The 27,157-nt window shown below is 53.0% G+C and overlaps 3 protein-coding genes across 4 annotated transcripts; all 3 read left to right on the top strand.

The window, feature by feature from the left end:
- The first annotated feature begins 1,889 nt into the window (after positions 1–1,889).
- Positions 1,890–13,754, top strand: CD22 (CD22 molecule). Of its 2 annotated transcripts, XM_035023596.1 has the most exons (14): positions 1,890–2,011; positions 4,536–4,591; positions 4,833–5,210; positions 6,351–6,644; positions 7,772–8,038; positions 8,166–8,429; positions 9,468–9,725; positions 9,904–10,167; positions 10,249–10,512; positions 11,751–11,847; positions 12,000–12,075; positions 12,232–12,356; positions 12,566–12,650; positions 12,948–13,754. In XM_035023596.1, exons 2-14 carry the CDS (start codon positions 4,558–4,560, stop codon positions 13,077–13,079), a joined length of 2,538 nt encoding a protein of 845 aa, XP_034879487.1. In that variant the 5' UTR covers positions 1,890–2,011; positions 4,536–4,557; the 3' UTR covers positions 13,080–13,754. The 2 variants fall into 2 exon arrangements, with proteins under 2 accessions (XP_034879487.1, XP_034879486.1); XM_035023595.1 differs by lacking the exon at positions 1,890–2,011 and having other exon boundaries at positions 4,262–4,591.
- Positions 13,755–17,661: 3,907 nt separating this feature from the next.
- FFAR1 (free fatty acid receptor 1) lies at positions 17,662–18,941 on the top strand. Its single transcript, XM_035023794.1, has one exon. It carries the CDS (start codon positions 17,662–17,664, stop codon positions 18,559–18,561), a length of 900 nt encoding a protein of 299 aa, XP_034879685.1. The 3' UTR covers positions 18,562–18,941.
- Positions 18,942–22,154: 3,213 nt separating this feature from the next.
- Positions 22,155–23,443, top strand: FFAR3 (free fatty acid receptor 3). The gene is given in 2 exon segments (XM_035023582.1): positions 22,155–23,154; positions 23,157–23,443. Coding segments are annotated over 2 exon segments (1,224 nt in total). The 5' UTR covers positions 22,155–22,217.
- The last annotated feature ends 3,714 nt before the right edge of the window (positions 23,444–27,157 follow it).

The following is a 27,157-nucleotide window of genomic DNA, read 5'->3' as shown; positions in this document are numbered from 1 at the left end:
TTTACTGACATGCTCTATTTTTTTCATTTGTTTCAAGCATGTTTGTAATTGCTCACTGAAGCATTTTATGAGCAGGCCACAGGTCTGGATAGCATGGCCTTGCCCTGAGCCTTTGTGCCCAAAGCTTTAAAATCTTTGTCAGATAATTCCAACATCTGTGTCATCTTTGTGTTTGTGTCTGTTGATTATCTTCTCACATTCAGTTTGAGAATTTCCTGGTTCTTAGTATGCCAAGTGATTTACAATTGAAACCTAGGCATTTGGGGTATTATTTATGGGACTGGATCTTATTTAAATCTGTCCTTTAGCAAGCCTCCCCTGACAGTGCTCCAGTGAAATGAATGGGGGCACTGCCTCATTATTGCCAAGTGGGGTAGAAGTTCAGATTCTCCACTCAGCCTTTCCTGACACCTGATGTGTGTGTGTGTGTGTGTGTGTGTGTGTGTGTGAAGTTTTCTTATTATTGCTAGGCAGGGATAGAAGATCAGGTTCCCCATTATGCATCCACTAATACCACCCTGGCCGGGAGAGGGAGGGGTACTTCATTACTGTTCTCCACATCACTTCCGTGTAGATTCCACAGTAGGAGGTGGGCTTATGACCACTGAGTGACGGTGAAAGTCCTGACCCTCCCCTAGACCTCCTCTTACACCACTCTAGTGAGGAGAATGACGCCTCATCACCACTGGGTGGGGGTGGATGTTCGGGCTCCCCAAGTGGTCTCCACTAACACTGTGGGGAGGAATAGTCCAGTGGGGATGGAGGGCCCAGCTCCACACTCAGCCTCCTCTGGCACCACTTAGATGGGGTAGCGGGGAGTGACCTGGACTCTTCATTACGGCCTAGCAAGGGTGGAAGTCTAGGGCCCCACTCAGCCTTTGCTGTCAGGGGTGGGAGTGAAGCAGCAGGTTTTTCTGTGATATTTAGCTGGAGCAGAGCAGTTATTGCCTGAAAGATTTGTCTTTCTGGGTTACCCCTTTCTTGGTTCTTTGGCTAGAAGAGCAGAGTTTTGCTGAACTTTTTTTCTGAGCCCATTGGCATTTCCAGTTGCTTGTTTCTTCAGTATCCAGTGAAACCCAGGGAATTCACCATCATATCATTCCTCAGGTCCCAAGGTCCCTAACAGTGTGTCTTCTCTCAACCTTTCAGTGTCTTCTTATGCTTGTTTTATAACATCCAGGGATCCAGGGTTTTTAGTTGTTCTTAGCAAAAGAAATAGGGAAGAATACCCTTCCCAGAACATCACTATTTTTTGAACAAGCTGTTCTTTCCCTTTTCTGTTTCCTTCTCAATGGCTGGCAGTCAGTAGAGTTTGGTGATGCCAGGGTACAAATTTCTCAGACTTCCCTGTTCAAATCCCTGTAGGATTTGAATGGCTTTAGCTGATGTCTGGTTCTGGTCTCAAGACACTCACTGACTAGAAGCCTGACCAAGTGGTAAGGTTCCAGTCTCATGACTTGCCCATTCAATAACACTTCACGTAAGTTATCGTTTTTCTTCCTGATATCTGTGTGCTCTTTCCTTGACCCTTGTGAGCTGCTGAAGCATCAGTGTAAGTGACCAGACTCCCCACCAGTCTTGCCTTTGGAGGAAAAGTATGGGAATGAGAATAACTGGATGGTAACACTAAACTACAAGTACTTTCAGATTGCCTTGTGCCTTTTTCAGCAGGCTGGCAGTTCTAAACTGCTTGGCTTTAATTATCAGCATTTCCTGAGAGCTGGATAGAGGGGAAGTTCTGGAGGAAGTAACTATCTGATGTATAAGTCCATATACCAAAACTAAAAACTGACCATGGGTACTCGAGTGTTCCCTCCAATCTGCCTCTGAGCCCACATTGTCCTTGTTCCCTCTTTTCCCAACTCTCCCACTTTGCCATGCCTCTTGGTTGCCCTGTGAGTCACCAAGGGGCAGGGGGTGTGGCCGAGGAGGGTGAAAATCCTTCGCTGTGTTTCCCCTTTCACTCTCAGACGCTGCCAGGTCCCCGAAGAAGGAAGACACGAGGAAACAGGTAAAAACTATTTTGCTCTCTTTTGCATTTGGCAAGCTAGCGTGGAGCAACTGCTGTGTGCCAGGCACAATTCTTGGGCCTGGGAGCACAGTGGGAAGCCCCCCACCTCTCTTGCTTGTGTTATAACAGGATACAGACCCCTGTCTTTGAGCATGCCCCTTGATGGGCTTGATGAGTCTTCTGAGAGTAAGATGGGTCACCAGATGCCCAGGAGGGAAGAATGGACTCAGGGAGGCTGGCTCTGACGTCTTGTAAGGTCCTAAACAGGCCTGTGTTGAGCAGGCCACAGGTCTGGATAGCATGGCCTTGTCCTGAGCCTTTGTGCCCAATGCCTATTGTTCCCCACCTCCATGCCCTACCCTGTCTCAGCAGCCTTCCAATTCCAGGCCCGTGGTTCCACTTCTTATGTCCTGGAGACTGCCTGAGCTGCTGGGAGTGAGTACACAGCCCTGCTCTCAGAAGTGCCCTTTCCCACTCGTCCTGGTGTCCTCAAGCCATTCCCCCATGAGGGCGGCTGGTGGCAGAGGGGGCACAAGGGTCCAGCTACTGGAGGCTAGTCTTTACCACAAAGAATGGAATCTAGCCCTTGCCACAGCTCTTATAGAAACTCAAAGGGGACCCACAGCACATCCCTCAAAACATTGACCCTGCAACCCTGCCAAGTTTTTCACGAGAAATGTAAAATCAGTTCTGTGGCTAAAGAAGTGTGAGCAATGGACTGTACTTTAGCCCCCATGTTAGGAGATGTTTGATGCGCACCCAGCTGATTAAAGGGATCAAAAGGACTCACAGTTGGGAATCTATTTACTTTTTTTTTTTTAATATTTTATTTATTTGACAGAGAGAGACACAGCGAGAGAGGGAACACAAGCAGGGGGAGTGGGAGAGGGAGAAGCAGGCTTCCCGCCGAGCAGGGAGCCCAATGTGGGGCTCGATCCCAGGACCCTGGGATCATGACCTGAGCCGAAGGCAGATGCTTAATGACTGAGCCACCCAGGCGCCCCTCTATTTACCTTTTTTAACCCAGCTTTTTTCAAGTGGATGTGGCCTTGAAGACGTTTTTGTGTGTAGCACTACTAGCACCTGCAGAGCTGGTGTCAGTTCTGCCTGGAAAGTCTGTCCCCATTCAGGGCCCTCATCCCTAACCCAGGCCCGGCCCAGGCCAGCACAGGCACTACTCCTGGGGACAGACCCCCTTCCTGCTCAGCAAGCAGTCTAGCTTTCCCCATGCTGGGTACTAGACACCCAACAGCATTTGGCATGAGCCACGCAGCCTGAGGAGAGAAATAGCCCAAGGGGGTGAGGGGCCCTTGCTGGTGGGAAATGTTGGCTGGGCAGGGAGGGGTGCAGGTCTGTGCTGAGACCGGAGACACACTCTGTCACACATCCTGCTAACTCTAGAGGGACCAGCACAGAGAGGCCCAGCCATGCAAATTGGGACTTAAATTTAACTCTCTGTAAATGTAACTCTATGTAAAAGTCTAGTAAGGTGGCAGATGAGCTCACTGATGTCTCCAAGAGAGACAGACAGGCTGTGGCTGCACATTGGGGGCCCTTGGACTGCCTCCAGCCTGTAGACAGGTTTGGTTTGGCCAGCACCATGTTTATTGGTTTGTTTGTTTCTGAAAGCAGGGCATTTCACATGAAAATCTGGCTTCTTACTTCTCCAAAAACAGTGGAAGGTCAGGCAGTGCCGAGCTCATGTTCCCAATTGGCAACAATTGGCTGGGACTGAGAGCATCATTGCCTTTACCTAAGACATGACCTCTGTCCCCACCTGGCCAATTTATGTTTTCTTCCCAACCCCCGGGCTTCTCTGAGTGGGACCCTTGGACACATTCTCCTAATTTCTTCCAGACCCCTCTAAATGCTCTCCTAGATTCACACTTAATTATTAGTTTTAGACTAATTTTGTTCCTGGTCTTTAAAATCAAGTTTTGATCATGGCTCCGCCCTACATAAAACCCTTCACTAGTTGCCTCAAGGTGAGCTTCAAGTTACCCTGGGCCTGGGATTCATGGCACTCAGTGGTCTGGTGCCACTCAAAGCCTGAGAGCTGGCCAGGAAGTTTGTAAAATTATGGATGGATGGATGGATGGATGGATGGATGGAAGGATGGGATGGATGGAAGGATGGAGGGAGGGATGGATGGATGGATGGATGGATGGATGGATGGATGGAATGAAGGGTGGATGGGTGGATGGATGGGTGGATGGGTGGATGGATGGATGGATGGATGGAAGGAAGAATGGATGGATGGATGGATGGAAGGATGGATGGAAGAAAGGAAGAAGGGCTAGGAAGAGAGGCAGGTTTGCTGTACAGAGTTCTTAGGCTGACAGAATAGACATGGCATTCCCATAAAAGGCCCCATGAACAACCAGAATTCACATCTTGCAATGCAATCAGATGTGGTCCTCCTGGGATCAGGGAAGAGGGGTTGGAGCTTGGTGGGTGAGCAAGAAAAGCCATCTGAAAGAACTAAGCGACCAGATGGCTCAAAGACAAATTCTTCCCGGCCCAGGCTCCTGCCTAGACACAGCACCATGCATCTCCTCGGCCCCTCGCTCCTGCTCCTTGGTAAGGACTGTGGTTTAGGTTTGGGTTCTGGGATGTCTGTGGGAGCTGGAGGAGGAGGAGAGCTCTGGAGCAAAGAGTTTAAGTGTTGGGGAGGGTGGGGACAAGCAAGGTATGTGTGTGCGTATACACCTCTCTTTGTGTACCTTCCTCTCTCCCTCTATCTTCAGAGGGGATTCTTTATTCATTTGAAAGCTCTTTATGTCCTTCAATAATGTTTTTTGATCACTGTGGTGGGTTCCAGAATACTTGGCCTTCTCTGACTCATCTAAATGGAAGTTTGAGCACCCCCACACTCTCTACAGCTGGGATGGGGCCTGCGTCTGGATTCCCTGTCACTACGCAATTCCAGGGCGTAAGGATGATCTGGAAAACCTGACCTTGTACAGCAACTATGAATATGACAACACCACCAAGAACTTCAACGGGCACATTCTCTATAAGAAAACAAAGCCTTGGGGGGATCCTCATACCCCGGAGAGGGTTCAGTTCCTGGGAGACCAAAGATCCAACTGCACCATACGCATCAACCCTGTGCTTGAACAAGACAATGGCTGGCTGGGGCTGAGGTTGATAACGAAGACTGACAAATGGATGGAGAAAATAGACCTCAACGTCTCTAGTAAGGCCGTGGGGGATGGGGTCCTCTGCCTTGGCTTCAGGCAAGGAGGAAGGTGGGAAACACCCAACTCCTGGGACAGGGGTCGCAAACCAGACTGCTTGTAGAGGCCAGGCAGGAGGTGCCAGTAAGTGACTGGGGCATAACGAGACAATGGGACCTGCAGCCCGAGTACTTGTTTCTCCTCAAGCATTGCACCTGCCCCTCAGCTTCCACCCATGCTGGAATCTGGGTTCCAGGTTGCCTGATTTTTCTTTTCTTTTCCTTTCTTTTTTTTTTTTTTTTTAAAGATTTTATTTATTTATTAGAGGGAGAGAGAGAGCACAAGCACAGGGAGTGGCAGGCAGTGGGAGAAGGAGAAGCAGGTTTCCCACTGAGCAGGGAGCCTGATGAGGGGCTGATCCCAGGATCCTGGGATCATGACCTGAGCCGACTGAGCCACCCAGGTGCCCCCGGTTGCCTGATTTTTCAAAAGAAGATGGAAATCTTTGATTTGAGTGAAATCTCCCAATGCCTTAATGTTGGCGATTGATTCTAATTAGGCCTTCATGTCTAAAAGACACAGGTAGGGGACGGGGTAGGGGGTGAATGAAACCTAGGCCTGGGACCTCCACCCCACAGCCTGTTTCTTCAGTGCGGGGGTTGGAGGGGTCTAAGCTAAGCAGCCCTACACTGCAATGAGAGATGTAGCTTCAGACCTGCAGTCCTAGGGCGGCCCAGCCCCGGGGATCCCTAAAGGAATGCCATGCTGGATGGCTCCCAGCACTGAGGCCATTACAAATGCAGGTTTGTCATCAAAGCCAAGAAAGGCACGGGGACCTAACCTGGTAAAATTCCCTCGGGGTGGGGCAGCGATCTTGAAAATGTTTAGAGAGCAAACATCAGGGAAGGAGAACGAGGTAAGTATAAAATATAAAATCCAATTCCTAAGGAGCATCAGCATTCACTAGACCTTTCAGAGAGTGTTTCGGCAGAGCAAAAGTGATTCAAAGCAGAGAAAGGCAGGCCCAGAGAGAGGTGGAAGGGACTGGCGAGGGGCTCCTGAGGGCTTCTTTGGGGGCAGAGCATCTACAGCCAGGTGTGAGAGGCTGGCACAGGCCCCTGGTCTCCCAGGCCTCCAGCTTGGCCCATACTCTTTTGCAGAGACGCCCCTGTCACCTCACATTCAGCTCCCTCCAGAAATCCAGGAGTCCCAGGAAGTCACTCTGACTTGCTTGCTGAATTTCTCCTGCCCTGGGTACCAGATACGGCTGCAGTGGTCCCTGAAGGAGCCTGCCGTCACCTCGACCTCCCTGACCACCAAGACTGTCTTCACCCAGAGCAAGCTCACCTTCCAGCCACAGTGGACACACCACGGCAAGAATCTGACCTGCCAACTCTGGGGCCCCAAAGCAGGGCAGATCCTCTCTGAGGAAACGGTGCTGCTGGATGTAAAGCGTGAGTGTCTCCCAGTGCCCCCAGGGAGGGACGAGGGTCTTACCTCTTCTCCCCAACCCCTCAGAGTGCACCAAGGGTAGCGGGCACCTCCACGGAAGGACACATAATCGGTCCATGAACACCCACAGCTGGAAAAGGTCCAGCTGGGGCTGCGTCCCTCCACCACCCCTGTTGTCAGCCCCAGTGTTTCAGGGAACAGATTCATCTTAGCATCTGCTTTGGTCTAGAAGAATAACATAATTTAATATCCTCGAGCCACGATGTGAATTTGAGATCATGTGGTTAGGTTTATTTTTCCCCCTGGGTAGAGGGCTCAGGGTAAGAAATGTTTTCACATCATTGTTTGTGCCCCATTCATTCATTCAGTAAATATTTACTATGAGCCTCCTGGGTGCCAGGCCTGTTCTTGCCCACTGAGGAGCTGGCACTGCCGCTGGGGAAGACAAACAATTACTAGATTAACAAAGAAATACCGAACTTAAGGGTAGGCAGTGATAAGCGTATTAGGAGGACGTAAAGCCGGGCTCAGAAAGAGGGAGGGAGGGAAGGATGGAGGCTTCTCTGAGGACAGTGAACTTGGGTGAAGGGAAAGATTGAGGCAGGCAGCTATTTGCCAGAAGATCCCAGGAAGAGAAAAGAGTAAGGACAAAGGCCTGGGGGTAGGAACTTTGTGTGCCTGCACCAGAGCAAGGGGCCGGAGAGCCTCAGCCCTGCGTCTGAGGGGCCCAATGATAGGAAAGGAGGGCCAAGGCCAGACCTCATGGGTGGCAGCAGGGTTTTGGATTTTATTCTGGGTGTGGAATCCACTAAACGGTTTCAAGCAGGGGAGTGGCAAAGGCTGATTGACGGTATCAGGAAGACAGCTGACTGCTGGTGGAGACCAGAACTCTGAGAACAGGTGCGGGGTGGTGCGTAGAGCAGAGAGACAAGTTAGGAGTCCGTGACCATCACCCAGGTGCTTGGACCAGCCCACCCTTGTTGATAAGGGGGACAGCAAGTGGCTGCCCACACTCCCATGCTATGTGTAGGCTGCTGCTTTATCTGAATCAAAGCCCAGCAACTTCCCCCCAGGTGACACCCCCTGAGAAGTCCCTACCCCCTCTCCTGCTGCCCCTCTGCTCCTCTAGATGTCCCAAAGTTGAAGATTGAGGTCAATCCCGAAGGAGCCAATGTAACAGAGGGAGAGTCTGTGACCATGACCTGCCAGGTCATCAGCAGCAACCCAGAGTTCCAGAATATAGCCTGGCTCAAGGATGGGACCCGGCTGAGGGAGCAGGAGACACCCACGTTAACTCTGTCCTCTGTGACCAAGAAGATGAGTGGAGAGTACCAGTGTGAGGCCTTCAATGATCTAGGCTCAGGACAGTCGGATGAAGTGTTCCTCCAAGTGTACTGTGAGCCTCCTGGGAGCTGGGAGGGGGGCAGGCAGGGAGTTAGCAGGGGGTGGAACCAAGGCCCTTGAGAGGTAAACAACAGAGGCCTCTGCTCACCTTCCTCCTCTGCCTCTGCACCTTTTTCCAGATGCTCCGGAACCTTCCAGGGTTGAGATCCTCTCCTCGCCAGTGAAGGAGGGAAATAAAGTAGAGATGACTTGTATGTCACTGGCCAATCCTCCTCCAACCAATTACACCTGGTATCACAATGAGATAGAAGTGCCAGGAAGGACAAGCAAGACCTTCCAGATCCCAATGGTCCTCCTCAGCCATGCTGGGCAGTATTCCTGCTTGGCAGAAAACAGACTTGGTCCTGGACAAATTGGCCAGGAGACTGAGTTAGATGTCCAATGTGAGTAGTCACAGGGCCTCTGGGTTCTAGCGGGAGAAGGAGGCAGGCAGATGGGGCGCAGGAGATTCCTGGGTCCTAGCATGGGCGGCAAGCAGGGGTGTCTCCCAACATGTATGCTCCCTGGGCGGGTGCTTTGCTGCTGTTTCCGGTTGTATACCCAGCACCAGAACAGGGTCTGGCTCATGGCAGGTGCTCAGTAGATGTCTGTTGAATGAATGAACTGCAAGCCGCCAGGGCCCCATGAGGGACCCAGAGAACATGGTGTCACTAGGCAGTGGCTGAGTCTCAGAAGGGGGCCTGAAGTTTTCGAGAACTGGAGCAAAATGTCTCACTGCCTCTCCCTCAGAGGTCGGACCCTGTCTAACACAGTGAGTCTTGTCTGTCAGTCGAGCCCAGGACCAAGAGAGTCCCTAAGTTTGAGCCTTGGACCCTGGGATGTCAGAGTCTGAGCCAGATACTCTGACGGGGATGCTCGAATCCCGAACATCTAGACAGTGGGTGTGTGATGCAGCCGCCGCAGCAGGAATATTTCTGGAGCGTTTACTCCACTCTGAGTGCTTCATCTCATTTCCTCCCGGCTTTGAATCTATCAGGTTAGGTGCTCTTAGGACCCCATCTGATGGTGAAGCAAACTGAGTCCCACGGCCCACGGTCACTCAGCTCTCAGCCCATCTGGCTCCAGAGCTGGGCTTCCCCCACCCCCCAATGAATGCCTGCACTACAGCAAACTAGCTCTGCGCCCCAGGCCCCTGCGGAGACCCACAGACAGGGTGCCTCTACCTTGCATACACCACGCATTCTCTGCTTGAGCTCTGCTCTGACCTTTTGCCTCCTCCCGCCTCAAACCACAGCCATGGCTCCTGTCCTCGCACACTTGCGAGAGGGAAGTCCGAGCCTTCCTTTGGTTAATTTAGGAATTGTGTGAACCCAGGGGATAGGTTGGGGCGGGGGGCGGGGGTGTGGGTGGAGCAGTAAGCACTGGGAAAGGTAGTCTGGACAGTTGACTTTCCCTTGCCCATCTGTCTGGTTTCCTCCCAGATGCCCCCAAGGAGGTAACCACGGTGATTCAAAACCCCACGCGGATTCAAGAAGGAGACACTGTGACCCTGTCCTGTAACTACAGTTCCAGTAATCCCAGAGTTACCCGATATGAATGGAACCTCCAAGGCTCCTGGAAGGAACAATCACCCGGGGTGCTGATAATTCAAAAAGTTGCCTGGGACGCCAAGCCAATCGCCTGTGCAGCCTGTAACCAGTGGTGTTCATGGGCCCCCTCTGTCAACCTGGATGTTCAGCGTGAGTGACTGGGCAAGGGGACCCAAGAGGTAGCCCAGCTGGGATATGGGCTCTCAGGGTGAGGGGACTGGGGCCTGGGCTGGAACCTTCACAGAGAATTGAGGGCTGAGAGTCTGGCCTTAGGGCCAGGAAGAGGGAAAGGGACCCAAGAGGTCAGCCTGAGGCCCTTGCTCTCCAGATGCCCCCAAGGATGTCAGGGTCCAGCAGATCAGCCCCCCTTCTGAGATTCACTCCGGGCACCGAGTCCTCCTTGGATGTAACTTCTCAAGTAGCCGCCCCAGAGATGTCCACTTCTTCTGGAAGAAAAATGGAATCTTTCTGAAGGAAGGAAAAGAACTGAGCTTTGACTCCATCTCTCCAGAAGATGCCGGCGATTACAACTGCCTCATCAACAACTCCGTAGGACAGACCATGTCTGAGGCCAGGAGGCTCCAAGTGCTGTGTGAGCGAGTGGCTGGGGCTGGAGACAGACAGAAAAGCCCGTGACCAGCTACCTGGATCCTGATTTTTCTTCTCCTTGTAGATGCACCAAGGATGCTGCGTGTGGCCATCAGCCCAAAGGACCAAGTGGTGGAGGGGAAGAAGGCAGTCCTGACATGTGAGAGCGATGCCAACCCTCCCATCTTCCAGTACACCTGGTTTGACTGGAATAACCAAAACCTCCACCATTATGATCAGATGCTGAGATTGGATCCCGTGAAGATCCAGCACTCAGGCGCCTATTGGTGCGAGGCGACCAACCAGCTCGGCAGGGTCCAGTCACCCCCCAGCACCCTCACTGTCTACTGTAAGGCCCCTTCCCTTCTCCTTCCCTCCCTCCCCTGTCCTGTCGGGCAGCCCAGCCGGTCACTCCCAGGCACAGCGCCTGCTCCACACAAGCTCACCTGTCTTCCTCCTTCTTGAAGTCTCTCCGGACTCTCTCTAGGGCAGTTCCCTCTCAGGACTCCCTGCCTGCCAGACATCCTGAGATCCTGCTGGGCCCCTCTCTGTGTCTCTCTGTCTCACCCTTGGTAGCCTGTTTATCTTTTGAGATTTCTATATATATATTTTTAGGACAAGGCAAAATAAAATAGCACAAAAGGTAAATAGTAGAAAGACACTTCTCCTTTCTTTCTCCCTGAGGACTCTACCCCTCCCTGAAGGCCTTCACTGCCAGCAGCTGTCTGCATCTCTTTACAGAGCTATTCTGCACACACACAATACAATAAGTAGGTCTATGTTTGTACTCCCTTCATCACGCAAATCGCAGGAGAGCTTACACGTTGTCCTGGACGTTCTTTTTTGCCACGTTAACAATACCACTCAGAGACTGTTCTATATCCGTGCATGCACAGGGTGTCTGAAGGGTCTGGAAACAATGGGGAAGTTATTTAATTGATTTATTGTACTTTTTCAGATTAAACTTGGAGCCATGGCTTTAGATTTAGAGGATCATGGCCTGCAAAGCTGGATGCCTGAACGCGTTATTTGGAAATGCAACATATTGTATAAAAACCTGTGTCAGGGGTCTCCACTTTTGCAGACACCCTGGCAACCTGCCCCTTTCCCTCAGGGCTGCATTGTTGTTGTCTTCCTGTGCATGGAAGCAGCAAACCCTATCTACCCAGTGCTTTCCCCACAGCCCTGCGCTGTCTCTGGCTCTGGTACCCCTGAAGGACAGCTGCAGGATAAATTCCTACATGGAATTGCTGCATCAGAGGACAAGTGATTTTAAGTTCTGATAAGTATGGCCAAGCGGCCTCTAAGGAAGTTGTAGCTTTTACTGCACGTCCTGTGTGTGCCTGTGTCTGTCACAAAACAGGTGCTTTCCTGAGAGTTAGCCCTTTCCTCCCAACGGGGTCCCAGTGGGCAGGGGCCGGCTTCTCCCTTTCTGTGCATCACAGCCCCTACGTGTGGAGAAGTAGCCCAGGCAAGGAGAGCGGCCATGCAGAGAAGTTGAGGATGCCTCCCGGGAAAATGCTACAAGGCAATGCTGATCTGAGAGAGGCAGTATCCCCAACTCACGGTCGCTCCTTCCCCCACCAGACAGCCCGGAGACCATCGGCAGGCGAGTGGCTGTGGGAGTGGGGTTCTGCCTGGCCACCCTACTCCTGGCGTTCTGGGGAGTCAAACTTCAGCGAAGGTGAGCTCCTCCCAAGGCTCATGTCCCTTGGCTCTCCCTGATTCCTTCCCCGGAGTGACTCCAGTTGACCATCCTGGAGCCCCCAGCATGCCCACTGCACAGGGTCCTGTCCCCACTCCCCTGATCCTCACGAGTGGGGCTTTATTTCTTAGCTGGAAGAGGATACGGAGCCAGCAGGGGCTCCAGGAAAGTTCCAGTGGGCAGAGCTTCTTTGTGAGGAAGCAGAAGGTAAGATGGAAAAAGACCTGGAGGCAGACCTGGACGTCAAGGGGAGACAAAGGGGGGTGCAGAGCACTGTGCGGGAGGTCGGAGGTCAGAGGCCTGGGGAAGGGGACTCAGGTGGAGAAAGGAGTGGCGAGAACTGAGGCCTTGTCTCTGTCCCAGGTTAGAAGGGCCCCGCTCTCCGAATACCCCCACTCCCTGGGGTGCTACAATCCGGTGATGGAAGAGGCCATCAGTTACGCCACCTTGCGCTTTCCTTTCGGCGAGACTGACACACCAAGAACTGGGTACCTAGTGAGGGTCTTGGGAGGGTGACACGTGCACCCGGGGAGAGCTGCAGGAGGAAGGGCTCAGCTCCTGTCCTGCGTGCCCTCTTTGTGGCAGGCCTGTGAGCCAGGCTCCGCTCTGGGGTGCTCTTGGGGGTGGGGGAGTTGGAAATAGGAAGAGAGTTCACGTGAAAGGCTTCATCTGCGGTCATCCATCTACCCTCCCTCAGAGATGCAGGGACCCTGGAGACAGAGGGACCTTCTCCAAACAGGGATGACACCATCACTTACTCTGTCTTGCAGACGTGTCGAGCGGTAAGGGGGCAGGGCTGTGGAAGGAGGGGGTGCGGGGGACCTGGCCTCAGCTGTGAGTCCCAGATGGGAAGGACTTGGTGGCCTCCATGGTGGCAAGGCCTGGTGGGGGGGTTTTGCTCAGACACGGGTGTGGTCGGAGCCAGGGCAGCACGGCCCAGTCCGAGACGCTGACTGCAGACAGCGTGGGGACAAGAGGACTCCTGCTCGGGCTCTTGGCCCCCCAGGAGGAGCCAGGGAGGGAACAGGCAGGGAACGCAGACCGGGAGGCCTGTGGCCTCACACACGTGGCTTTCTCAGGGCGACTATGAGAACGTGCTTCCAGACAGTCCGGAAGACGAGGGGATACATTACTCAGAGCTGGTTCATCTTGGGTTGGGGAAGCGGCCTCTGGCCCAGGAAGCCGTGGAATACGTGACCCTCAAGCACTGACAGGCCAAACCCGCTGGAGCAGAGGCGCCGAGGGAGGGACTGCAGGGGCCGGGTGGTCGTGGAGATTGCCCCACCCCCCCTGCTCAGTCGCAAAGCCACTCGGCCTCCCCTCCACATGCAGGCACACGCACGCATGCATGCACATCACCAGTGATGCCCCAGTCAGCGCCCAGAACTTCGTATGTGGCCCAGAGGCAGGCTTCCTTCTCAACGATGGTAACCCTGACCCTCCCAAAGGCCTGCTCCCCGTCCGCTCTCTTTCCCATGGGGAAGGTTGTCTAAATACTGACCCTGCACTGCACACATCCCCCTGCCCCTCCCCGGCCACCTGCCACCGCCCACCCCCTCAAAGCCCGTCCCCAGTGGGCCAGTGTCCCTGCTGGGATCAGCTTGTTACTGTATTTTTTTCTTTCCCTCTCCATTCCTATGGCCCCCTCACCCCTGCTCTGAAAGCCCCACTCACTCGTCCTGTGCCTAATTTCTGCCTCTGGGGCAAAGCTCAGGGAGAAGAGGGGCTGTCCTGCGCTGGGTTCTCCTCCACGCATCAGTGAGGCATTCCATTATGCTGCTGCAGCCCCTGCCCTTGGGGGTCTTGTGGGCTGAGACACACACTGGTGTGGACAGATGTGTAACACACACAGAACTGCATAATAAAAATGGCTCAGATACCACTTCAAAGAACCCGTGAATGATTTCCAGTTTGTGGGGTCAGAGTGACAACGGGGAGATTTAGGAGGGCCTCATGGGGCTTGCGGAGAAGGGAAAGGGGTTGGGGCAACCTCAGGGTCAAATCAGCAGACTGGGGAGTCCAGTGTCTTGTTGCAAAGGGTGCATGGCCCTGCAGCTGGACCAGCACAAGTCTGAGTCCTGACCCTTCTGCTAACGAGCTCAGTGACCAGCTCATCTGAGCCTCAGTTTCTTCATCTGCAAAATGGAGGTGCCACCGCCTCTGGTGCAGGGGGCTCAAGATAAGAAGTGAGGGACAGGGGCGCCTGGGTGGCTCAGTCGGTTAAGCGTCTGCCTTCGGCTCAGGTCGTGATCCCAGGGTCCTGGGATCGAGCCCCGCATCAGGCTCCCTGCTCCGCGGGAAGCCTGCTTCTCCCTCCCCCACTCCCCCTGCTTGTGTTCCCTCTCTCGCTGTGTCTCTCTCTGTCAAATAAATAAATAAAATATATATATTAAAAAAAAGGAGAAGTGAGGGACAGTAGTACATATGCTGGGGTCACATTATCAGAAACCTGACACAAACAGCCAAAAGTCCCTAAAAACCAGACTGCCAGCTTGTCTGCCGCTCTTGAACAATATAAGAAGGGGAAGCTGATTCGTTCTCAAAAGTCCCGCTGCCAAGTTCGGTCACAACCCACAGTTGCCCAAGAACTTCTCAAAAGCCAACTGCCTTGAGAAACCTCACCACTTTCCTCTCACCTACCGTCACATCACCCGTTCCCTGTCACGTTCGCTAACTCAGACTTTCCAGTTAGGTCCTCCCAGCTTCCCCACCTATGCTTAGAAGCAGAAACACGTGGTTAGTCCATCAGCAAGGGGATGTAAGTTCCTGGACCGTGGTGGGCGCTCCACACGTGCCACCTTCCTTCCCTGCCCTCCCTTCCCATCTGCTCGAGACCGGAATCTGCTTTCTGAGAAGACGATGTTCTGGTCATCCTTGGAACTATGCCAGAGCGTGGCACTTATTTCCCCACCAATCCACTTTGTCCCCAGTGTGAAGTTAGCATTTCTGGAGGAAGGGGGGACAGCAAGAACTGTCTCACGGAGAGGGTAAGGGTTTGGGCTTTCTATCTCAAGAATGAGGTTCAGGATCATTCACCCATTCAACTGTTTATTCAGCAAACACTTACCAAGCACACGTCAATGCATCCAGCATAGAACATTTGTTGGGGTACAAAAAAGGAATGACATCATCCTCATCTTGGTGACCTCTAGTCTAGGGTGCCCAAAAGGTTTTAGGGCACAGTCCCCTCTAAAGACCTGAAGGCAGCCCTGAACCTGGTGAGGCCTGGCCCGGGCTCCCTGGCAACCAGCAGGGGCCCTGCCATCCTGTCCGAGCCCAGCTGCCAACATAAACCTACTTCGTGACCAATTGACCGAGAGATGTGACTGTTAACAGGCCAACAGAGTTCAAACAACTCTGAAGCCAGGGCCTCCAGAATCCAGGCAGCCCTCCATGCAGCCCCAGATCTCACGGTCCTCCCATGGCCCAGACATCCGGTGGTTCATTCAATTACTGAGCCCCTACTATGGATGCAACAAGCAGAGAACAAAGCAGACAGAAATCTTGGGCCTCACTGACCAACATTTTAGCAGAGGGGCCAGCAAATCTGATGTCACAGGCTCGTGAGTGCTTAGGAATAAACACCATGCAAGATGAAGGCAGACTGGAGCAGGGAAGGGGCCCATTTGGAGAGGGTTCGAGGAAGGCCCTCGGCGGAGGTGACACTGGGCAGAGACCTGAACGGCCAGAGGCATGGGCCAAAGCAGGGATCTTGAAGATCCAATGTCTCCCTTCACGCCCTGCTTTTCTCCTCTTCCAAATGCTGGTTACAGGAGGTGAAATGGCCCTCCTTTTAACTTTTCCTCGGTTCTGTCAGTTTCTCAAAGATAAAATACTAAACAATAGATGGAAAGTTCTTCTACACTCCAAGGGAGGTGCTAGACAACATAGGTAGGACAGGGAAGGGAGGCAACCAAGAATTAGTTGAGCGACTGAAGTAGAAAAGGGGGATCTGATTATTTCTTTGGAACCAATGGTTGATATGCTGAGAATCCCACGCTGCCCTCACCGGAAGCCTGGTGGGGAGCACTTCCGGGAAACCACCAGCAAAGCTTGTTCGGGATGACTTGGAATTTGGAAGGACATAGCGGCCTGATGACCGACACATGCACCCCAAAACAGAGAAGTCTGAAGTCCAGAGAAAGGCTGTGTTGTCTGTTTGAGGCAGAGACAGACAGGCAGACAGACAGACACAGGCATAGTCAGAGAGAGAGAGACAGAATCACAGAGACAGCCTGTGGCCATTTTAAATCTCACTTAAGTCTTCCTAGAGGGGCAGGGTGACCCCAGCAGGGAGGTAAACGGCTGACTTCTCGGAGGCTGAGAAGAAAGCTAAGCAGCCAGCTGCAGTCTTGCACCATCTGTGCTTTAGGAAGAGCCGCTCAGTGTCCCTCCAAGTGCCCCAGAGAGAAGCCCAGCACTTCAGCCCCACCAAAGGAGACCCGTCCCTTGTCTGTCCTCCTCCCCACTCCTGCCAGCAGCAGAAGGTAGGGTCAGAAATTATTGTCTTTGAGCCAGAGGGGAAAGGAGAGGGAAAACCTTCTCCTCCCAAAACGTGCCCACAGCCTGTCGCAGAGACAACACCTTGAAACGATGACTTCATCATCCCACATGTATCAGTCACCAAATGGACATGGTGTGGGCCACCATAGTGTGTTATCTATGAGCAAGCGCGTAAGGCCAGGGCCTGCCCACAGGCTCTGAAGCAGGTCTGAACAGGCTGGGGTGGGGTGGGATTGAGCTGTGTTCTGGTCGTCCCCTGACAACCCTGCTCCTTTAAGGAACTAGCTACACACTCCTCACGCTGCCTAGGAAAAAACCCTCAGTGCTACCCTGTCCCCTTCCTGTGTTTGCATCATCTGTTTGGACCCTCACCTCCTGGCCTCAGCTCCTGCTTGAGATGCCCCATTAGCTGCTCACCCAGGCTACTGATGGCTCAGGCTAATGGCCCTGCCACCCCGCCCTCCTCTCTCTTCCAGCTCATTGCCCATCCCAGACACCCTCCCTCAGCCCAGCCAGGGGGACTCCTGAGCCTCAGAGACAGCAGGCAACGCCAAGAGGTGAGTCCCTCTTTCTGTGGCTCCTCTCTTCATGGCAATTATTCCCACAAACTCCTCCGCTTACCCGCTTAGGGTGCCCCCTGGAGTTGGTTAAGGTCATTCCTTATGGCACTGATGGGACCTGGCTTACCCTTGGGCTCTGCCCTGGCACCCCCCCCTTCACCTGCCCTTGGCCACAGCCTCCACCTTACCCAAATTCTGACATCCCTCTCCCCCCGCACGGCTAGGAGTTGCCACTAACCCTCCACCAGCTGCTCTGCAGGCTTTCGGCTGTCCCTGTTGGGGGGAGGGGGGCAGCTGTTTCCCTTCCAGGCAATTGGGGGAGGGGAGTGGACGCAGTACTCTAACTTCCAGGCCTAGGAAAAACACACACACCGTGGGGCCCAACTCTGCACTAATTTTCTACCCTTTCTCTCCCCAGTCTCAGAAATCAGGAGGCCTTTCCTCTAACGGGACGTGCCCGCTTCCGTTGTGTTCTAAGAGAGGATATGGTGGAAAGAAAGCAAAGGACAGAGGGCTAGCCATCCTCACTTCAAACCCAGACTCACCTGCTCACTGGCACCACCTCCCTAGTGGGCCTCTCTGGTTGAGATAGTTGGTATCTCACTAGATGGCTTCTAATACCCTGAGCAGTCTGTGACCCCAGGAGCCCCTGACCCCTCCCCAACCCCGCCCCAGGCCGAAGGGTGGGGAGCGAGTGGAGCTCAGGAGCGTGGAGGCCAGCCCCGGCCCCATGGACCTGCCCCCGCAGCTCTCCTTCGCTCTCTACGCAGCTGCCTTTACGCTGGGCTTCCCGCTCAATGCCCTGGCCATTGGGGGCGCCGTGTCCCACGCCCGGCTCCGCCTCACCCCCAGCCTTGTCTATGCCCTCCACCTGGGCTGCTCTGACCTCCTGCTGGCAGCCTCTCTGCCCCTGAAGGCGGTGGAGGCCCTGGCCTTGGGCGCCTGGCCTCTGCCGGCCCCGCTCTGTCCTGCCTTTGCCCTGGCCCACTTCGCTCCGCTCTATGCTGGCGGGGGCTTCCTGGCTGCCCTGAGCGTCGGCCGCTACCTAGGGGCTGCCTTCCCCTTGGGCTACCAAGCTGCCCGGAGGCCACGCTATTCCTGGGGGGTGTGTGCGGCCATATGGGCCCTTGTCCTCTGTCACCTGGGGCTGGTGTTTGGGTTGGAGGCTCCGGGAGGCTGGATGGACAATACCACCAACTCCCTGGGGATCAACACGCCAGTCAACGGCTCTCCAGTCTGCCTGGAGGCCTGGGACCCAGCCTCAGCGGGCCCTGCTCGCCTCAGCCTCTCTCTCCTGCTCTTCTTCCTGCCCCTGAGCATTACAGCCTTCTGCTACGTGGGCTGCCTCCGGGCACTGGTCCGCTCAGGCCTGAGCCACAGACGGAAGCTAAGGGCAGCCTGGGTGGCCGGCGGGGCTCTGCTCACGCTGCTGCTCTGCTTAGGACCTTACAACGCCTCCAACGTGGCTGGCTTCCTGCACCCCAACATGGGAGGCTACTGGCGGAAACTGGGGCTCATCACAGGGGCTTGGAGTGTGGTGCTCAACCCGCTGGTGACTGGCTACTTGGGAGGGGGTGCTGGGCGGGTAACAAGTGTGGCAAGAACAAAAGGAGGGACATCCCAGAAGTAGTAGCCACTGCTGGGAAGAAGGGGCATGGAGCAGGAGAGCCTGGCTGCTTGTCCGGGCCCCTGGAGCCCGGAGCCAAAGGACCTGCAGGGCAGCCTGGCCTGGGAGCATCCTTGGACCTGCTTATGGAAAGAACTGAGCCTGGCAGAAGACTGCATCCCAGCTGGAGGGAAGAACAGAAGCCAGGGGCTAGGTCACAGAAGGAAGGTAAGCTTGCCTCTGTAGGCATCAGCACGACTCCCCACCTCTGCCTGTCCCTCTTCTCCTCCTGCCCCACCTGCCAGGGCTATGGAAGTTTTCTTCCAATCTAGAGGAACTGCCACTCTGATGATACACTTTGGGGGATGCTACTCCCAAAATGTTTCCTAGGAAAGAACAGTTTAATTTCTGAGTAAAAGAGACAGGAGGTAAGATATTGATGCTGTTATACCAGGTGGAACTCACAAGAGGGCAGCATTGGAACTGTGAACAGGAGGTTGGTAGGAAAAGCTGCTTCAGCAGGGAGAAAAAACACCAGCAACACCAGAAATAGTCACCAACAAATACAGAGTCTCTAAGATGTGACAGTCAACACATCAAGCGCTTTAAAAGTGTTGTCCCATTTCACACAATCCTTTGATTTGGCCATGTAGCTGCTGTACAGATGGGCAGGTGGTTCACTGCACAAGCGTGCCAGGCAGAGGGGCAAACGTTGACTAAATTCTAACCTGTGCTTTGCTCGCCAAGCCATGTGCCTGGCATGGGGCTGCTTCCATCCAGAGAAGGAACATGTTATCCTAATTTGAACAAAGATACCACTCACTCCTCAAGCAGTGCATCCTGGTGGAGGGTACTGCCACCTGGAGGGGGGTGCCTTTTCCTAATTTGTACAGAGGCACTGCATAAGTTAGCTACAGTCCCTGACCAAGTATTACCACCATCTTTGCAGGTTAAGAAATTTTTCCGAGGCTCTACAGCAAGGAAGGGGTGGGATGTGGGATGCGATCCTTCAAGGCAAGACCCCCAAGGGTTAAGGGGCATTTGATACTTGGGGTATCAGGGTGAACGCCTGTCCTTGTGGTCCACTTTGCAAAGGTGAATGGTGGCACCCTGAACCCCGAGAGAGTGGGTAGAGGAGAGTGGCCATGGAGGAGACAAACATCTGGGCACGTGCTCTGATGAAGCGAGGTGCAGGAAACCGACTTGTTCCTCTAAAAACGATAATGCCACGAGCACATAAGACACAGAAAGGCTGGCTACATGCCTGGCGTGCACGAACTGGTTTATACAAGCTATCTCTTTTTATGCATAAATGTCTACGAGGGCAAGGAATTTTATTTGCTGATATATTCCCAGCACCTAGAGGGGAGCTTGGCACATAGTAGGCTCTCAACAAATGTTTGCTACAGGAATGAATGTTCACAATAGCCCTCCAAGGAGAATGTTATTTCCTGTTTTATAATTAAATGAAAACAGACCAGAGAAGTTACGTAACTTGCCTGAGGCTCCACAGAAGCGAGAAACAAGTTTATTCCCTGCACAGTGGTGAGACCAGAGAATTTCAGGGTAAGCCGACCTCCAGCCCAAGTGGCCTCACTGCCCCCCTCCCAGAAAGCCAGGGACCGCTCTCTCTCCCACTGCTCGGGAGCACCTGCTGCTGCTGGACCACTTCTTCTGGTGAATTGTGCCTGCTCCTAGGGGTGGAATTTAGTTCCTCCTTAGGGTCCCTGAAGCCCCACACGATCTGCCGCCAGCACCCTCATGACCCCTGCCCCTTAAGCCCGAAGCCTTCTACAAGGTCCCCCCAGCAGGTCAGCCCGTGCACCTGCCATTCTTTTGCCTTAAGTGCTTCCCCAGTGGTTCTCTGCCTCTGTGCTGAGGCTTTATTACCCTCCGACCACTCCATCCCCCGAGACCTCACTCCACCAAACCCATGACGGCAAAAACTTTTTAACAACTTATTTGAGATAAAATAGATATCTCATAAAATTAACCCATTTTAAGTGTTCAAGTCAATGCTTTTTAGCAAATTTACTAAGGTGTGCAACTCTCACTATCATCCAGTTTAGAACATTTTCATCGGCCCAGTAAGACCCCCTCCTGCTCATTTACAGTTAATCCCCCTAAGTCCCTGGGGCAACCAGTAATTTACTTTCTGTAGATACAAATTGGCCTGTTTTGGATATTTCATATAAATGGAAACATACAGTGTATGGCCTTTTATGTCTGGCCTGTTTCACTTGGCATGTTTTTGAGGTTCTAGCAGTCATAGGTATTTCATTCCATTTTACTGGCGAATAGTAATCCATTGTATGGACATGCCACACGATCCATCCATTCACCAGCTGATGGACCACTGGGGGCGTGGGTTTCTACTTTTTGGCTATTATGAATAATGCTATTATGAACATTGCTGAAGTAGATACCTATGGTGGAGCTGGATCACATGGTAAATTGATATTAACTGTTTTAAGAAACTACTTTCCAAAGTCACTCTACCATTTTATATTCTTACCAGCAACATATGAGAGGAGTCCCATTCCTTCACCTCCCGCCCACCATTTGGCATTGTCCAATTTTTTGCCCATAGCCATCTCAGCAGGTATAAAATGGTTATCTCACTGTGCTCCATAAATATTTGAATGAATAAATCCATAATCTCTGAAGTCGGACAGAACTGGGGTTTGAACCCTGGTGGTGATTCTTAATGAGCTGTGTTGCCTGGAGTGAGTCACTTCCCCACGGGGGGGCCCAAGGACAGAACGGCGATGCCCTCAGAGGCGGAATGTCTGCTACGGATTATGCGCCCCCTAAATCGTCATTGTCATCATTAGTCTTATTATTACCATCACCCCAGAGACAAGCCCACACCAGTGACTGGCATGATGGCAGCTAACATCTGTTAAGTACTCACCACAACATGCCAGGTTCCTTTCTCAGCCCTTGACAGGTATTAATGCTTTCATCTAATGACAACCCCATGAAATTAGTACTGTGATGGTCCCTGCTTTGCAGATGAGGAAGCGGAGATAGAGAGTTTAGGTCACTTGCCCCAGATCACAGAGTCAGTGACAGAGCCGGCAGTGTACCCAGACCACTGGCTCCAGGTCCCAGGCTCTCCATCACTGCCGCATGCTTCCTGCCCTTACAAGGCAAATTGGATAACTGCCATCCCAAAGAAGCAGATAAAAATCAAGTGGAGGATCCGGGAGGGGAAGGTGAAGTCAGCTCAGGGCTGGCTCGAGCATCCCCTCCGAGACAGCCCAAGAGCAAGGCACATAGTCGTGGAATTTGCTCCTCATTTTGCATACTGGCACGGTGCTGGTAAAGGAACTAAAGGTGTCTTTTGTGCAATTGGTCAACGGTGAATGATGTCATGGGTCTTTATTAGTTCTGCCAGATAAAGAGCTAACTTACACTGTTCTGCAGGAGTCGGCCAAGTGCTGGGGGCAGAGCAGTTGGGTTCTCAAATAAGCAGGTGAGCATGGGGCCATAAGGGGCTTGGAAGGGGGTGAGGCTGACCCTGCTGGAGAAAGCATCAGGTGGCATGAGGTGGTCAGGGGTGGGGGGGATGACTGTTCCCTGCCAACGGTTGAGATGCTGCTGGCATGGGGAATGAAGGTCCCCCTCCCCAGACTGCCCCCTCCATCTAGCTGTCTCTTTCTCCAGTGGCCATCACCATGGGCACAAGCCTGAACTTATCCTTCTTCCCCGGCAATCACTGGCTCTACTTCTCTGTGTACCTCTTCACCTTCCTCGTGGGGCTCCCCCTCAACGTGGTGGCCTTGGTGATCTTCGTAGGCAAGCTGCGGCGGCGCCCCGTGGCCATGGACGTGCTCTTGCTCAACCTGACCCTCTCAGACCTGCTCCTGCTACTCTTCCTGCCGTTCCGCATGGTGGAGGCTGCCAGTGACATGCGCTGGCCCCTGCCCTTCATCTTCTGCCCCTTCTCCAGATTCCTCTTCTTCACCACCATCTATCTGACCTCCCTCCTCCTGGCAGCTGTAAGCATCGAGCGCTTCCTGAGTGTGGCCTATCCGCTATGGTACAAGGCCCGGCCCAGGCCTGGACAGGCCAGCCTGGTCAGCGGGGCCTGCTGGCTCCTGGCCAGCGCTCACTGCAGCGTGGTCTACATCATGGAATTCTCAGGGAACTCCTCCCACAGCCAGACTATCAATAGCACCTGCTACCTGGAATTCCAGGACAACCAGCTGACTGTTCTCCTGCCCATCAGGCTGGAGATGGCTGTGGTCCTTTTTGGGGTGCCCCTGCTCATCACCAGCTACTGCTATGCCCACCTGGTATGGGTGCTCAGCAGGGGAGCCAGCCACCGGAGGTGGAGGAGGGTGGTTGGGCTTGTGGCAGCCACGCTGCTCAACTTCCTCGTCTGCTTTGGGCCCTACAACATGTCTCATGTCGTGGGCTACGTCCAGGGTGAAAGCCCGGCCTGGAGAACTTATGTGCTGCTTCTTAGCACCCTGAATTCCTGTGTCGACCCCTTTGTCTACTACTTCTCATCATCTGGATTCCAGGCTGACTTTTACGGGCTGCTGAGACGGCTGACTGGGGGCCGGGACCCTTGGAGGCAGGAGGGCAGCGTGAAGCTGAAGAAGAATGAGGAGGGGGGCAGACGCGGGAGCTGTCCGACATAGAGAACAGGGAGTGGACTCCAGGACGGCTTTGGAGCCAGCAACTGAATGACCGGGCAGTTCCTAGCTTGAGTCAGGCAGGACCGGGGAGTGGGGGCCTGGGGGCTGAGGCAGCTGGGCGGAGCAGGCACCCAGACTTCCCAAGGACGTGCTCACCCAAGCCCAGCTCTCGATCTTACCCAACTGCCCTCCTTTCCCATCTCCCTCTGACCCTGCCCCCCCTCCCCCAACGCTGTGGATTTGGCCCTGGGAGATAGTTAGGATGAGAGCATGCGCTGGAGAAAAATGAGCTCCCATGGCAGCAGGCCGGCTCCTGTGCTTTTCGGACGGTAAAGGAGGAGCTGAGAGCAGTGACCAGGGACTGAGGGAGCTGCCTGGTGGCCTGGGACGGGAGGGGGAAGAAGCCATCCTTCAGAGCTGCTCCTACCCAGCAGGTCAAGAGTGGGTACACAGGACCCTAGGCTTGAGGGAGCATCCTGCTTTCATGTGGATTTTTCCAAAAAGTTTCCATTGTTCAGTAAATTGAGATTTTCAGGGACATTTATGAAAAATGACAGAAAAAAAATTACCTAAATAAATCTGGTAGCAAGTAAAAGAGAACGGTCTTTCCTTATTCTGTGTGTTTTTTTGTTTTGTTTTGTTTTGTTTTAGAGAGAGAGCGCACACGTGTGAGTGAGGGGGGGCGGTGCAGAGGGAGAGGGAGAGAGAGAATCCCTCCCTGGCTCCACACCCAGCACAGAGCCTGACACAGGGCTCCATCTCACGACCCTGAGATCATGACCTGAGCTGAAATCAAGAAATCAAGAGTTGGATGCTCAAGCAACTGAGCCACCCAGGTGCCCCTATCATTTTCTTATGGTATATCTGGGCCAAATGGGATTGGTGGATGGAAGGATAAAACACCCAGACTCCGAAGGAAAAGGGCTAAAATGCCTAGATGTCAGGAGAGGATCTGGATTGGAGGAATAAAAGTAACAGCTAACCTATGTGAAGGACTTGGCCTTACCCACTATCTTCTTCGATCCTCTCAGTAACCATGTGGCAGGTACTATCATTATTCCCACTTTGCAGATGAGGGAGGGGATGGGCCCAGAAGGTGAAGTCTCCTACCTGAGATCCTCCGTCAGTAAGTGACTACAGCAGGATTGGAGGCCGGAATTAGCTGACTCCTAATCCCATGCCCCTCATCCACTCTGCTCTTCTGCCTCCAGCTGTGTATCATCCACAGAGAGGGGGCCAAGTCTGGCTTCCAGAGCCAGTGAGACAGTCTGGCCAGGACAGATGTAAACAGGCCATGAGGACAACTGGAACGGCATGCAAAGCAGCTCGGCTCTCAGTGTTGCTAAGTCCTCTTCCCTTATTATTAGAAACCCGCTCGAAAAAACAAAGCTAATCAGTCAGCACAGTTGACTTCAAAGACAGTTGTATGTTCTTAAGAGCTATTTTTTCGAGATGTGATCATTTAGTAAGCTTTCCTTTCCTACTGAAGGATGGTGCATGAGAATGCATGGGTTAGAGCCTCCACTCCCAGCAAGGCAACCAGAGAAATGCAGGCACCTGTCTGTACTCACTCAGCTTTAGTTCAAAAACATTTGTTGTGCACCTACTGTGTGCAGGTGGCTGGGCTGAGAACTGCAAAGACTTTTAATATGAATGTGTTTAGCATCGGCTTTCTTCCTGGGTGAGGGTCACTGGAGAACCAGGGCTGGCAGTGGGTGGGGGATTGGATTTCAGATGGAAGGGGAGAGACATCATCTCGGTACAGAGATGGAAGCATGTGCTGTCTCTCTGACTTGTGACTCATCTTCTGTCCCAAGGCACTCAGCCCTGGTGACAGCTAAGAAGTTAATATAAACATGAGTCTACATGGTTCAGAAAGGGAACAAAGGTGACATTGAGTCTTGTGACTCCAGAATTGGTAACAAGGACCCAACTCAGAACAAAAAGGAACTGCAAACCCCACATTCTAGAGAGGGCCATGAAGGACAGGAGCCTGACTCCTCTCCCAGGGTTTATAATGAGGGAGAAGAGGTGGCTCAGAGGGCTTTGCTGCTTCCAACTATCAGCCAGCACTAACCCCTCTCCGGTCTGTACAAGCAGAAGGCTAGGGGTGGGGAGGGTGAAAAGTCATCAGAGGCTGGACCTTTGTCTGGGCCGTGGTGAGGGGACTGTGGCAGCGTTTTCCATATCTTGCAGAAGCCAAGGGAAAGGGGTGCTCAGGGAATGGCAGGTGTATTCTGCGACCATTGCCCTGTGCCCATCTAGGCAGAGAAATGAGACCGGCAGACAGGTGGCGTGGGAGCGTCTGTGTGCGTGACGAGCATCATGCTCTCTCACCAGCTGGCCGAGCAAGCAGGTGGGAGCTCCCCATGGGTGAGGTGGAAATTCTAGACGCTGGAAGAGGTCAAACCAGGTTGGCTCTCCCAAGACAGAGGTCAGAAGAACTCAATTCTAGCTGCAACAGAGAGCCAATAAGTGGGCATCTGACGCACAATGGACACCAAAAGCTACTCAATATTTAGCTAAAGCAATGTTTCTCAAAACTTTTTTGTCTCTGTCCCCTGAAGGAGCCTTTTTGGGTATTTTTTTTTTCCTATTCATCACCTTCTTCTCCCCTGCCCATGAAATTTTAATACAACAGATACACTAGATACCTGTTTATGGGTACAGCCCTTTGGAAGGCCACAAACCATCGCTCCCCTGCAACTCATTTCACCTCTTTGGGGGGCAATGTTGGCCCTGCTGAGAATGCATGAGCTAGAGAAGTGGTCTTGCATCACAGAGTGATAAAGCCCATCTCACACAACGGCAGCCCGTTTATTAGGCTGCTGGAGCAAAGGAGACCACATTCCAAGGAAGCGTGGGTGTCTCACGAGAGAAGAGACAGGGTTATTTTAGGATTTGGGGTGAGGGGAAGGTCTGGGTGAACTTTCAGCGAAGCAGTGCTTGACGGGCTCAGAGCAAAGAAACCTGTATGCAAAGAGGTCAATGTCAGGCCCTGGCTGAGAAGTGGACTCGGGGTCCTGTTCCTTTGGAAAATACGAAGAGAAGATAAAGGCAGAATCCTGGGTCTGAAAACTCTTTTTCTGAAGCTCTGGGGGTTGAAAAGCTAGGCTGCTTCTTGGTGTCACATGCGCCCGCTCAGATCATCTGAGCAGCAGCGGGATGTTCCATTCTTCACTGACCAGATTTCAAACAGCCGGGTTTCTGACAGCGGGATTTTAGAAAGCAAGGGTTCTCAGCAATATAATTTTGTTAAGTAACAAAACAAGTTTTTCAAGATTTACAAAAGGAACTCATCGATGGCCATTATGGAGGAGGAGATTTTTCCCTCCTAGAAGGAAGCCTTTCAGGAAGCCCGAAGGCAGCACAACACAGAAGGACGGGAGGCAGGGCAGACATGACCCATCCCTGCCGCAGGTACCCTGGGCCAGAAGTCAGGTTTCAGTGTATAAGGAACAGAGAGGAGGCCAGAAGTTTTAAATCTCCACATGTGACCAGAAACTGAGGGAGGCTACTCACAAAGTCATTAAGAAACTGAGAAGAGAGGGGTGCCGGGGTGGCTCAGTCGGTTAAGCGGTTACCTTCGGCTCAGGTCCTGATCCCAGGGTCCTGGGATTGAGCCCCGCTTCGGGCTCCCTGCTCCACGGGAAGCCTGCTTTTCCCTCTCCCTCTGCCTGCCACTCCCCCTGCTTGTGCTTGTGCTTGTGCTCTCTCTCTCCCCCTCTCTGTCAAATAAATAAATAAATAAATAAATAAATAAATAAATAAATAAATAAATACATACTCTTTAAAAAAAGAAAGAAACTGGCAGAGACTGTTCGATACGGCTTGGCCAATAGCAGTGACTGTTGCAGGGTTGTGCAGCAACAAGTTCAAAGTATTTGTAGACCAGTGCCCACCAGAGGAGGGTAGAGGGGCAGGAAGGAAAGCAGTGAGAAAACTAGGTAAGGTGAGGCAGGCTGACTTGC

Source organism: Mirounga leonina, unplaced genomic scaffold (assembly GCF_011800145.1).
Source record: "Mirounga leonina isolate KUSES-001 unplaced genomic scaffold, KU_Mleo_1.0 Mir_177, whole genome shotgun sequence".
NCBI lineage: Eukaryota > Metazoa > Chordata > Mammalia > Carnivora > Phocidae > Mirounga > Mirounga leonina.
This window is presented reverse-complemented; position numbering and strand designations above follow the sequence as displayed.